Source organism: Capra hircus (genome assembly GCF_001704415.2).
Source record: "Capra hircus breed San Clemente chromosome X unlocalized genomic scaffold, ASM170441v1, whole genome shotgun sequence".
In the NCBI taxonomy this organism is placed as follows: Eukaryota; Metazoa; Chordata; class Mammalia; order Artiodactyla; family Bovidae; genus Capra; species Capra hircus.
This window is the reverse complement of record NW_017189516.1, coordinates 5,347,221-5,360,619: the sequence shown is the minus strand read 5'-3', so window position 1 is coordinate 5,360,619 and position 13,399 is coordinate 5,347,221. Positions and strand designations below refer to the sequence as shown.

The window sequence follows — 13,399 nt, the reverse complement described above, 5'->3', positions numbered from 1 at the left end:
ACATGCGTACTGTATAGCACTCAGTATTCTGTAATATGGAGAAAATATCTGAAGAAATGAATATATGTACATGTATAACTGAATCACTTTGTTGTACACCTGAAATTGATACAATATTGTAAATCAACGATACCCCAAGACAAACAGAAATAAATTATAAAAATAAAAATCTGCTTTTCAGATACACACACACACACACACGACATGCCTGCTAAACCCTGAAATCTTTATGTATATTTTTTCAGACGTTAATTATGTTTCATATTGTGTTAAAACCTAAACAGATGAATGTTTAATGTGTATGTCACATAAAGCAAGACATCCACTTAATCTGATAAAATAAATGAGGTAAAGAAATAAAAATTGCCATTAAAAGTTAAAATGATACATATAAAAACGTACCCACGTATAATTATCACTTTGATTAGTGGTGTGGATTATTATTGTAATTTCTCATCAGTCAGGATTTGCATGAAGATGTGGAAGAAGCTGGTGCACTACAGAAAAATCACGCTTCTGTGACATCTGTGAACTGTACTGAAGCTGCAGATTCTGCCTGCCTGCCTATAGAAGATGAGTCATTAAGAACTACAAGCTGTGAAATACTGGCAGAACAAACTCCAAGCAGTGATCCAGAGAGAGCCCTAGAAGTAAATGATGTTCAAGTGACAGGGGAAAAAGAAAACCATTGTGATGATAACACTTGTGTGCCCTCAACTGCAGAAAAGGAAACAAGTGAAAATGTGCCTGTGGCCGAAGACACAGCAGAACAGCCAAAGAAAAATCGGATTACTTACTCTCAAATCATTAAAGAAGGCAGGAGGTTTAATATCGATTTGGTATCAAAGGTAAGTAACAGTTTTACCCATCTTATCATGGAACTGTACTAATTTCTAATTGATTGAATATAGCATCTGAGTCCATAAACCCAATTTTCATTATTTTATTCTTTGAAATGTAGCGTGTTTATTTTATAAAGAGATAGTATCTGAAATTTACAGTTCTATTAAAATATTCCTTAGACCTAAGTTAAAAACACAAGAATGCTCAGTACTGTATCACACGGTTACTTCTGTATTGGAGCATGTACTCCACCCAAATATTCTCCTACTACATGGGCACTTTGAATTCTATCAAGAAAACATGTCTAATGAATCTAATTATGGGTCCATGTTATTATAGTCAATCTATTAAATAAACTTCTTTTTAGCCCTTATTTATATAGTAACTACTTTGGCATCTGTATAATGATGAACATTTTGAATAAACCGATGCATTTCAAAAATAATTGGTTCAGATGTGAGGGCTTTGGAAGATAATTTAATAGTAATTTGGGCAGGGAGGTTGGGAAGGATGCAACTGTCTTCAGTTTTTTTTTTTTTTTAATTCCCATTCTTACCTCTAATGTTAGTCAACATGAATTCAGAGATGGTCCCCAAGTCTTTGGAGCATGCAGTGTTGCACTGGATTTATAGAAAGCAAGACAAATTTAGTGCAAAAGAATAGAAAACACTAGTAAGATAAAATAGTGGCTATAAAATGTTATAATATAGGGCTGGGTGAAAGTAGAGAGACCAAATACCATAAGTTGAGGGCAAATGATGAGAAATTGCAAAGAAGTTGGAGAGGGTAGTGAATAATATCAGACTAGGATTTTTTATTTCATGTGCTCTCTTGAAGTTCCATGTTATAAAGAAAGGAAGTAATGCTCCTCATATTTTGCTGATCTAATCATACATCCTCATCCTGCTGATCTTTTTGAACCTGATGCTTGAAAATATGTCTTTTTACTACTCATTGTTTCTTCCTAATGTAGGTCTCTGTGCCTGATTCTGCCTCGGTCTGAGTTGGCTACTGTCTTGGTCCTTCCTCATATTTCTGAGCTATCTATTCCACCTCATTTGATCCTGGCATGCTTTGAAATTTACCATTCTTTCCATGTTACCTTGGCAATTAGTTTCTGGTTAGAAGTTTAATCATAGCCCACCCATAGTTTTCTTGTCCTCATGAGAAGAAAAGAATGTTTTTAAAAAAGAAGAACACTGAAGTAGTCAAGTAAGAAATAGGTTTTGTACTGAAAGTTTCATTTTGAATTAGTTACTTGGATTTTAGAAATTAATACAGTATATATGCTGGATGATACTTTATATATGATGTAATGTTCTTACCAGAGTCTGAAGAGGTGCTCTATAATTAAACATATTAATATCCTTCTCCAGGAGATCTTCCCAACCCAGGGATCGAACCCAGGTCTCCCACATTGTAGGCAGAGGCTTTACCATCTGAGCCACCAGGGAAGAGCCCAATGTGTATGGATATTGACACTAACTAGGACAAACAGGTGTAAGAGCCCTGTATCAGTTTGGGTCAGTTGTGAAAAAGCTTTAGATTCCAGAATTATTTGGATTCTTGAATTTCAGATAATCAGTTGTGAACCTGTAATAAATTGTGTTATGTATTATAATATTAATAGGTATAATACTTTTTGCAAATAATTTTAAATTTAACAAAATTATATATCTTTATTCTGTTTTTATCAATTTTTCCACTATTTCACCTTTTATTTTATTCTCTGAAATATTTTCTTTGTGCAGCTATTATATTCTCGAGGATTGCTGATTGATCTTCTAATCAAATCTAATGTTAGTCGATATGCAGAGTTCAAAAATATTACCAGGATTCTTGCATTTCGAGAAGGAAGAGTGAAACAGGTACTGTGCTGAGCAAGGATGGTAACTGAGTATGAGTTTAAGTTGCTGTGTTGTGTTTGGAAAACTAGTAGTGAAAATGTTAGTTGCTTAGTAGTGTCTGACTCTTTGCGACCTCTTGGAGTGTAGCCTGCAAGGCTCCTCTGTCCATGGGATTCTCCAGACAAGAATACTGGAGTGAGTAGCCATTCCCTTCTCTGGAGGATGTTCCCCACCCAGGGATCAAATCCGGGTCCTTCAGCATTGCAGATGGGTTCTTTACCATCTGAGCCATCAAGGAAGCCCCATTTTGTTTGGGAAGGATAGGCAAATAAGATTGTTATTTTCCTGGTGAAGCAGCAAACTTAAATGCAGAGTTCCAAAGAATAGCAAGGAGAGATAAGAAAGCCTTCCTCAGTGATTAATGCAAAGAAATAGAGGACAAGAATAGAATGGGAAAGACTAGAGATCTTTTCAAGAAAATTAGAGAAAACAAGGGAACATTTCATGCAAAGATGGGCTCAATAAAGGAGAGAAATGGTATGGACCTAACAGAAGCAGAAGATATTAAGAAGAAGTGGCAAGAATACACAGAAGAACTGTACAAAAAAGATTTCCACGACCCAGATAATCACGATGGTGTGATCACTCACCTAGAGCTAGACATCCTGGAATGTGAAGTCAAGTGGACCTTAGGAAGCATCACTATGAACAAAGCTAGTGGAGGTGATGGAATTCCAGTGGAGCTATTTCAAATCATGAAAGATGACACTATGAAAGTGCTGCACTCAATATGCCAGTAAATTTGGAAACCTCAGCAGTGGCCACAGGACTGGAAAAGGTCAATTTTCATTCTAATCCCAAAGAAAGGCAATCCCAAAGAATGCTCAAACACACAATTGCACTCATGTCACACGCTAGTAAAGTAATGCTTAAAATTCTCCAAGCCAGGCTTTAGCAATATGTGAACCGTGAACTTTCAGATGTTCAAGCTGGTTTTAGAAAAGGCAGAGGAACCAGAGATCAAATTGCCAACATCCACTGGATAATCGAAAAACCAAGAGAGTTCCAGAAAAACATCTATTTCTGTTTTATTGACTATGCCAAAACCTTTGACTGTATGGATCACAATAAACTGTGGAATATTTTGAAAGAGATGGGAATACCAGACCACCTGACATGCCTCTTCAGAAACGTGTATGCAGGTCAGGAAGCAACAGTTAGAACTGGACGTGGAACAACAGACTGGTTCCAAATAGGAAAAGTAGTACCTCAAGGCTGTATATTGTTACCCTGATTATTTAACTTATGTGCAAAGTATATAATGCAGAGTATATCATGAGAAACGCTGGCCTAGAGGAAAAACAAGCTGGAATCAAGATTGTAGGAGAAATATCAATAACCTCAGATATGCAGGTGACACCACCCTTATGGCAGAAAGTGAAGAAGAACTAAACAGCCTCTTGATGAAAGTGCAAGAGGAGAGTGAAAAAGTTGGCTTCAAGCTCAACATTGAGAAAACTAAGATCGTGGCATCCGGTCCCATCACTCCATGGCAAATAGATGGGGAAACAGTGGAAACAGTGGCTGACTTTATTTTCTTGGGCTCCAAAATCACTGCAGATGGTGATTGCAGCCATGAAATTAAAAAGACGCTTCCTTCTTGGAATGAAAGCTATGACCAACCTAGACATTATACTGAAAAGCAGAGACATTGCTTTGTCAACAAAGGTCTATCTAGTCAAGACTATGGTTTTTCCTGTGGTCATGTATGGATGTGAGAGTTGGACTATAAAGAAAGCTGAGTGCAGACGAATTGATGTTTTTGAACTATGGTGTTGGAGAAGACTCTTGAGAGTCCCTTGGACTGCAAGGAGATCCAATTAGTCCATCTTAATGGAAACAACCTAGATGTCCCTCAGCAGATGAATGGATAAGAAAGCTGTGGTACATATACACAATGGAGTATTACTCAGCCATTAAAAAGAATTCATTTGAATCAGTTCTGATGAGATGGGTGAAACTGGAGCCAATTATACAGAGTGAAGTAAGCCAGAAAGAAAAACACCAATACAGTATACTAACACATATATATGGAATTTAGGAAGATGGCAATGATGACCCTGTATGCAAGACAGGAAAAAAGACACAGATGTGTATACCAGACTTTTGGACTCAGAGGGAGAGGGAGAGGGTGGGATGATTTGGGAGAATGGGAATTCTAACATGTATACTGTCATGTAAGAATTGAATCGCCAGTCCATGTCTGACGTAGGGTGCAGCTTGCTTGGGGCTGGTGCATGGGGATGACCCAGAGAGATGTTGTGGGGAGGGAGGTGGGAGGGGGGTTCATGTTTGGGAACGCATGTAAGAATTAAAGATTTTAAAATTTAAAAAAAATAAAAAATTAAAAAAAAAAACAAAAAAAAAACAAAAAACAAAAGATGCATACTAATTGGCACATTAAAAAAAAATAATAAAAAAAAAGGAAATCAGTACTGAATATTCATTGGAAAGACTGATGCTGAAGGTGAAACGCCAATACTTTGGCCACCTGATGCAAAGAACTGACTCATTTGAAAAGACCCTGATGCTCTCATTTGTGGAATTCCATCACCTCCACCTCTCATTTGAAAAGACCCTGGGAAAGATTGAGGGCGGGAGGAGAAGGGGACAAAAGAAGTTGAGATGGTTGGATGGTATCACCAACTGGATGGACATGGGTTTGGGTGGACTGCGGGAGTTGGTGATGGACAGGGAGGACTGGCGTGCTGCGGTTCATTGGGTTGCAAGGAGTCGGATTTGACTTAGCAATTGAACTGAACTGAACTGATTATTTTTAACAAATGTAAATGGTAAGAGATTGCCAATTAAAATGTCTAATGTTAATTTTCTGATGATTTATTCTGTAGCTTGATGCTCATGTTGAGAAAATGTTAATTTCAGACAGCATTGCTAGACTGAGCTGTCATTTCTTCCCAGTTAGGGTTCACATGTCAGTGGCTTTTAATAGCATAGGGAGCAACTTGGAGTAATTAAGTGAGGGAACTCACAAGTTAATTAACTCTGAAGTCAACAGAAATGCCAGTAGAACTGGTGGAAGTTTGCATGAAACAGCCTGACTAGAAAGGAAATAATAATCTTTGTATACTTAAAAGGAAAAAAATGTCATTTGGAATACTTGTATCAGTAGGAAGCAGTTTCTTAACTTTAAAATCATATATTTTAGGTTCCTTGCTCCAGAGCAGATGTCTTTAATAGCAAACAACTTACTATGGTAGAAAAGCGAATGCTAATGAAGTTTCTCACATTTTGTATGGAGTATGAGGAACATCCTGATGAATATAAAGGTACTGTTTCTCATTAAATTTGTGTTCTCACATTTTCTGAGATTCTTATTATTTTAATATGCTTTCTCTGATTTATTTAGCCACTTGCTATAGTTTTAAAATATTTTTATTTTGAATGATCCAGTAGGTTAGCCTCTAGCAACAAGTACCTACTTAAATTAATTAAAATTAAAATTTAGTTACAGTACCCACACATTCAGGTGTTCAGTGGCCACACATGGCTAGTGGCTACTATGGGTACTATGCAAACTATGAGATGTTTTCATAATAACATCAGTCTGTGATAGATGTTAATTTTTATTCTTGCTAATTAAACATTGTTATCAACTGATTCTTCATAGATAATACTCCTTTTTCATTATCCAGTTTTTTAACCATTTTAAAAAATAGAAGTTCTCTAAGCCAGGCTTCAGCAGTACGTGAACTGTGAGCTTCCAGAAGTTCATGCTGGTTTTAGAAAAGGCAGAGGAACCAGAGATCAAATTGCCAACATCTGCTGGATCATCGAAAAAACAAGAGAGTTCCAGAAAAAACATCTATTTCTGCTTTATTCACTATGCCAAAGCCTTTGACTGTGTGGATCACAATAAACTGTGGAAAACTCTGAGACAGATGGGAATACCAGACCACCTGACCTGCCTCTTGAGAAATCTGTATGCAAGTCAGGAAGCAACAGTTAGAACTGGACATGGAACAACAGACTGGTTCCAAATAGGAAAAGGAGTAGTCAAGGCTGTATATTGTCACTCTGCTTATTTAACTTCTATGCAGAGTACATCATGAGAAACGCTGGGCTGGAAGAAGCACAAGCTGGAGTCAAGATTGCTGGGAGAAATATCAATAACCTCAGATACGCAGATGACACCACCCTTATGACAAAGTGAAGAGGAACTAAAAAGCCTCTTGATGAAAGTACAAGAGGAGAATGAAAAAGTTGGCTCAAAGCTCAACATTCAGAAAACGAAGATCATGGCATCTGGTTCCATCACTTAATGGGAAATAGATGGGGAAACAGTAGAAACAGTCTCAGACTTTATTTTGAGGGGCTCCAAAATCACTGCAGATGGTGACTGCAGCCATGAAATTAAAAGACGCTTCCTTCTTGGAAGGAAAGTTATGACCAACCTAGATACCATATTGAAAAGCAGAGACATTACTTTGCCAACAAAGGTCCATCGAGTCAAGGCTGTGGTTTTTCCAGTAGTGATGTATGGATGTGAGAATTGAACTGTTAAGAAAGCTGAGCACCGAAGAATTGATGCTTTTGAACTGTGGTGTTGGAGAAGACTCTTGAGAGTCCCTTGGACTACAAGGAGATCCAACCAGTCCATTCTAAAGGAGACCAGTCCCGGGTGTTCTTTGCAAGGAATGATGCTAAAGCTGAAGCTCCAGCACTTTGGCCACCTGATGTGAAGAGTTGACTCACTGGAAAAGACCCCCAATACTGGGAGGTATCGGGGGCAGGAGGAAAAGGGGACGACAGAGGATGAGATGGCTGGATGGCATCACCGACACGATGGATGTGAACTTGAGTGAACTCTGGGAGTTGGTGACGGACAGGGAGGCCTAGCGTGCTGCAGTTATGGGGTCGCAGAGTCGGACATAACTGAGCGAATGAACTATACTGAAAAATAGAAGTATAGTTAGTTTACAATGTTGTGTTAGCTTCAGGTGTACAGGAAAGTGATTCAGTTTTTAATATATATATACACACACATACACATATATACTTTTTCAGATTCTTTTCCATTATAGGTTATTGAAAGATATTGCATATATTTCCCTGTGCTATACACTATATCCTTGTTGTTTATCTTTTTTACATATAGTGGCACATATATGTTACTGTCTCTGACCCTCATGTATTAATTTATCTATCATTCAAAGATTTATATATTCATTTCTCAAGGATCACTTTTGCTTGGAATATTGAATTATTTATTTTGTCTGGTTAAAAGGAAGCTAGATGGTGTGGGCGGGATCTCCTGGATTAGGTGAAGATACAGTTTCTAATCTTGGCTTTGTCCCACCTCGCTGTGTGATCTGGGGCCAGTTACTTACTTCAAAGTGTTTTGAAAATTGAATACACCACTTTAGTATCAAGTGTTTTGCACTTAAAAGTGCATTGAGCTGCAAAAGTTATCCAAAATAGGGAAATACTGACAATTCACTTACAAAATTGAGAAATATGGCAATTTTTTTTTACTATGTGGAATATTGAAAGTCTGACTCTTGTTCTTAAAGTTTTAAGTCCATTTCTTACTGCCAGATTGTTTCTCCATAGTAGCATAAACTTATATTCTCTGTAAATTTTTATAGTTTTTATTTGTTTATATTAATCTAAAAAGTTTTTCTGTTCCAGTAACAGTCCAGTTACATTTTCTTCTGTTCTTGGTTTAAAGAAATAGTATTTAGGGGATCCTTATATTTTGAGATGAAATTATAAGTCAGTTGGATTGATACCTCTAGCCATACAGAAATTAGTTTCTTTACTTTTTAGTCTTAGTTCATTGTTCCAAGTTTTAGGAAGGAAGAGCAATTCAAAAAAATCAAGTGCTACTATATCCTTATTTTAACCAAAAATTTACCATTAGTCATATTTAATATTTCAAAGTGTAATCATTGACATTAGTCTGAAGTTGATAGTAAAGTAAGATTATTGCCAACGATTGAAAACTGTTGTGATGGTTAATGAATTATGTAATGCTTTTCTAATTTTTTGAATCCATAAAATACTAAACAGAGAATCATTTTTTAAAGCTTAAAAATTGTGTCATTAGTCCAGTTAGGATAGTGAGGTTGTTCCTAGTTTTTTCCCTCTAAAATCAATGGTCTCGGTCCAAAATGTAGTAATACTACCACCAACTGTGTCCTTTGCTAAGTGTTTTAAGCAAACTTGATCTCATTTTTGTACAGGGGTTTTAAATGGAAATTTGGTTCTGATTTTAACTAATAAATTTTCCTCTTTCTTTTCATAGCCTATGAGGAAATTAAATTTTCTGAATATTTAAAAACTCAAAAATTAACCCCCAACCTCCAATATTTTGTCCTGCACTCAATGGCAATGACATCAGAGACAGGCAGCAGTACCATAGATGGTCTCAAAGCTACCAAAAACTTTCTTCAGTGTCTTGGACGATATGGCAACACTCCATTTTTGTTTCCTTTATATGGTCAAGGAGAACTCCCTCAGTGTTTCTGCAGGTAAGACGGGCATTGGTTTTCTTATGTCTTCTTAAAATGATACTTGAATAACATGAAAATTAGAAAGACAAAAATGAAATTTAGTCAAGATTTAGTATATGCAGACATACTATTTGTTATTCAACTCACCCCTCCCCTCTTCCGCTGTTGCTAATTCTTAGGCTGAAGCCTAATGAGTTCATGTTCATCTTTGTTTTTTATTAAATTAATTAATTTATTTTAATTGGAGGATGATTACTTTTTTTTTTTTTTTAGTTTTTGGCATACAATGACATGAATCAGCCATGGGTGTACATGTGTTCGCCATCCTGAATTCCTCTCCCACCTCCCTCCCCATCCCATCCCTCAGGGTCATCCCAGTGCACTGGCCCCATTGACCCTGTCTCATGCATCGAACCTTGACTGGCGATCTATTTCGCATATGGTAATATATATGTTTCAGTGCTGTTCTCTCAAATCATCCCACCCTTGCCTTCTCCCACAGAGTCCAAAAGTCTGTTCTTTACATCTGTGTCTCCTTTGCTGTCTGGCATATAGTGTCATTATAATCGTTCTAAATTCCATAGATATGCGATAATATACTCTATTGGTGTTTTTCTTTAACTTACTTCAGTCTATATAATAGATTCCAATTTCATCCACTTCATTAGAACTGAGTCAAATGTATTCTTTTTAATAGCTGGGTAATATTCCTTTGTGTATATGTACCACGGCTTTCTTATCCATTCGTCTGCTGATGACCACCTAGGTTGCTTCCATGTCCTGGCTATTGTAAACAGTGCTGCGATGAATATTGTGGTACATGTGTCTCTTTCAGTTCTGGTTTCCTTGGTTTGTATGCCCAGCACTGGTATTGCTGGGTCATATGGCAGTTCTATTTCCAGTTTTTTAAGGAATCTCCACATTTATCCCTAGTGGATGTACTAGTTTGCATTCCCACCAACAGTGTGAGAGGGTTCCCTTTTCTCCACACCCTCTCGAGCATTATTGTTTATAGACTTTTTGATAGCAGCCATTCTGACTGGCATGAGATGGTACATCATTGTGGTTTTGATTTGCATTTCTCTGATAATGAGTGATGTTGAGCATCTTTTTATGTGTTTGTTATCCATCTGTATGTCTTCTTTGGAGAAATGTCTGTTTAGATCTTTGTCCCAATTTTTGATTGGGTTGTTTATTTTCCTGGAGTTGAGCTACAGGAGCTGCTTGTATATTTTTGAGATTAATTCTTCGTCAGGTGCTTCATTTGCTATTATGTTATCCCATTCTGAAGGCTGTCTTTTTACCTTGCTTATAGTTTCGTTCGTTGTGCATAAGCTTTTAAGTTTAATTAGGTCCCATTTGTTTATTTTTGCTTTTATTTCCATTACTCTGGGGGGTGGGTCATAGAGTATCCTGCTGTGATTTATGTCAGAGTGTTTTGCTATGTTTTCTTCTAGGAGTTTTATAGTTTCTGGTCTTACATTTAGATCTTAAATCCATTTTGAGTTTTATTTTGTGTATGGTGTTAGAAAGTGTCCTAGTTTACTTCTTTTACAGGTCATTGACGAGTTTTCAGAAGTCTGTTCTGGCATGCATGTCTCTTTTGCTGTATTGTGTATATGGTTGTCGTTACTGTCTTTCTAAATTCCATATATATGCATTAATATACTATATTGGTGTTTCTCTTTCTCACTTCACTTTGTAAAACAGGCTCCAGTACATACACATCATTAGAATTGAATCAAATGTGTTCCTTATTTTATAGCTGAGTAGTATACCATTGTGTGTATGTACCACCACTTCCTTATCCATTAGTATGCTGATGGACATCTAGGTTGCTTCCATGTCCTAGCTATTGTAAATAGTGCTGCAATGAACACAATGTGTCTCTTTTAATTCTGATTTATGTAGTGTGTTTGCCCAGCAATGGGATTACTGGGTTGTATGGCAGTTCTATTTCTAATTTTTTAAGGAATCTCCACCCTGTTCTCCATAGTGGCTATACTAGTTTGCATTCCCAGCAACAGTGTAAGAGGGTTCCCTTTTCTCCAGCATTTATTGTTTTTATACTTTTTTATGGTAGCCAATCTGACTGGTATGAGATGGTCAGTCAGTTAGTCATTTCAGTTGCTCAGTCATGTCTGACTCTTTGCGACCCCATGAATCACAGCACACCAGGCCTCCCTGTCCATCACCAACTCCCGGAGTGCACTCAGACTCTCATCCATAAAGTCCGTGATACCATCCAGCCATCTCATCCTCGTCATCCCCTTCTCCTCCTGCCCCCAATCCCTCCCAGCATGAGAATCTTTTCCAATGAGTCAACTCTTCGCCTGAGGTGGCCAAAGTACCGGAGTTTCAGCTTTAGCATTATTCTTTCCAAAGAAATCCCAGGGCTGATCTCCTTCAGAATGGACTGGTTGGATCTCCTTGTAGTCCAAGGGACTCTCAAGAGTCTTCTCCAACACCACAGTTCAAAAGCATCAATTCTTCGGCACTCAGCCTTCTTCACAGTCCAACTCTCACATCCATACGTGACCACAGGAAAAACCATAGCCTTGACTAGATGGATCTTAGTCGGCAAAGTAGGTACCGCATTTTTGTTTTGATTTCCATTTCTATGATAATGAGTGATGTTGAGAATATTTTCATGTGTTTATTAGCCATGTGTATGTCTTCCAACACATGTTTAGTTAGTTCTTTGGCCCACTTTTTGATTGGGTCATTTATTTTTCTGGTATTGAGCTGCAGGAGCTGCTTGTATATTTTGGAGATTAATTCTTTGTTAGTTGTTTTGTTTTCTATTATTTTCTCCCATTCTGAAGGATACCTTTTCACCTTGCTTGTAGTTTCCTTCATTGTGCAAAAGCTTTTGCATTTAATTAGGTGCCGTTTGTTTATTTTTGTTTTTATTTCCATTACTCTGGGAGATAGGGCATAGAGGATCTTGCTGTGATTCATGTTGCAGCATGTTTTGCCTATGTTTTCCTCTAAGAGTTTTATAGTTCCAGTCTTATATTCAGATCTTTAATCCATTTTTGAGTTTATTTTTCTGTATAGTTTTAGAAAGTGTTTTAGTGACATTCTTTTACAAGTGGTTGTCTAGTTTTCCCAGCACCGCTTGTTAAAGAGATTGTCTTTTCTCCATTGTATATTCTTGCCTCCTTTGTCAAAGATAATGTGTCCATAGGGACATAGATTTATCTCTGGGTTTTCTATTTTGTTCCATTGATCTATATGTCTTTCCTTGTGCCAGTACCATACTGGCTTGATGACTGTAGCTTTGTATTATAGTCTAAAGTCAGGCAGGTTGATTCCTCCGGTTTCATTCTTGTTTCTCAAGATTGCTTTGGCTATTTGAGGGTTTTTGTGTTTCCGTAGAAATTGTGAAATTCTTTCTTGTAGTTCTGTGAAAAATACCGTTGGTAGCTGGATAGGGATTGCATTAAATCTATAGATTGCTTTGTGCAGTATACTCATTTTCACTATATTTATTCTTCCAATGCACAAGCATGGTATATTTCTCCATATATTTGTGTCATATTTGATTTCTTTCTGTTTTATAGTTCTCTATATACAGGTCTTTTTTTTCTTTTTTAGTTAAATTTATTCCTAAATATTTCATTCTTTTTTTTGTAAGGTGAATGGGATTGTTTCCTTAATTTCACTTTCTCTTTTCTCATTATTATTATATAGGAATGCAAGGGATTTCTCTGTGTTAATTTTACATCCCACAAGTTTACTATATTCATTCATCAGGTCTAGTAATTTTCTCACTGTGTCTTTAGGGTTTTCAATGTAGAAGATCATGTCATCTGCAGACAGTGAGAGTTTTTCTTCTTCTTTTCCATTCTGGGTTCCTTTATTTTTTTTTCCTTCTCTGATTGCTGTGACTCAAACTTCCAAAACTCTGTTGAATAGTAGTAGTGGGAATGGGAACCCTTGTCTTGTTCCTGATTTTAGAGGAAATGCTTTCAGTTTTTCCCCACTGAGGATAATGTTTGCTGTTGGTTTGTCATATATGGCTTTTATTATGTTAAGGACTGTGACTTCTATGCCTGCTTTCTGGAGATTTTTCATCATAAATGGGTGTTCAGTTTTGTTAAAGGCTTTGTCTGCATCTGTTCGATTTATCATATGGTTTTTATCTTTCAATTTGTTAATATGGTGTAACAG

General features: G+C 36.9%; 1 protein-coding gene across 1 annotated transcript in view; it reads left to right on the top strand.

The window, feature by feature from the left end:
• The window catches only part of CHM (CHM, Rab escort protein 1), a 247,437-nt gene that overhangs the window by 105,346 nt on the left and 128,692 nt on the right, over positions 1–13,399 (top strand). The window contains exons 5-8 of the mRNA XM_005700575.3: positions 461–848; positions 2,595–2,711; positions 5,917–6,037; positions 9,016–9,241. Of these exons, the coding sequence (XP_005700632.1) occupies positions 461–848; positions 2,595–2,711; positions 5,917–6,037; positions 9,016–9,241 (852 nt within the window). The remainder of the gene's footprint in view (positions 1–460; positions 849–2,594; positions 2,712–5,916; positions 6,038–9,015; positions 9,242–13,399) is intronic.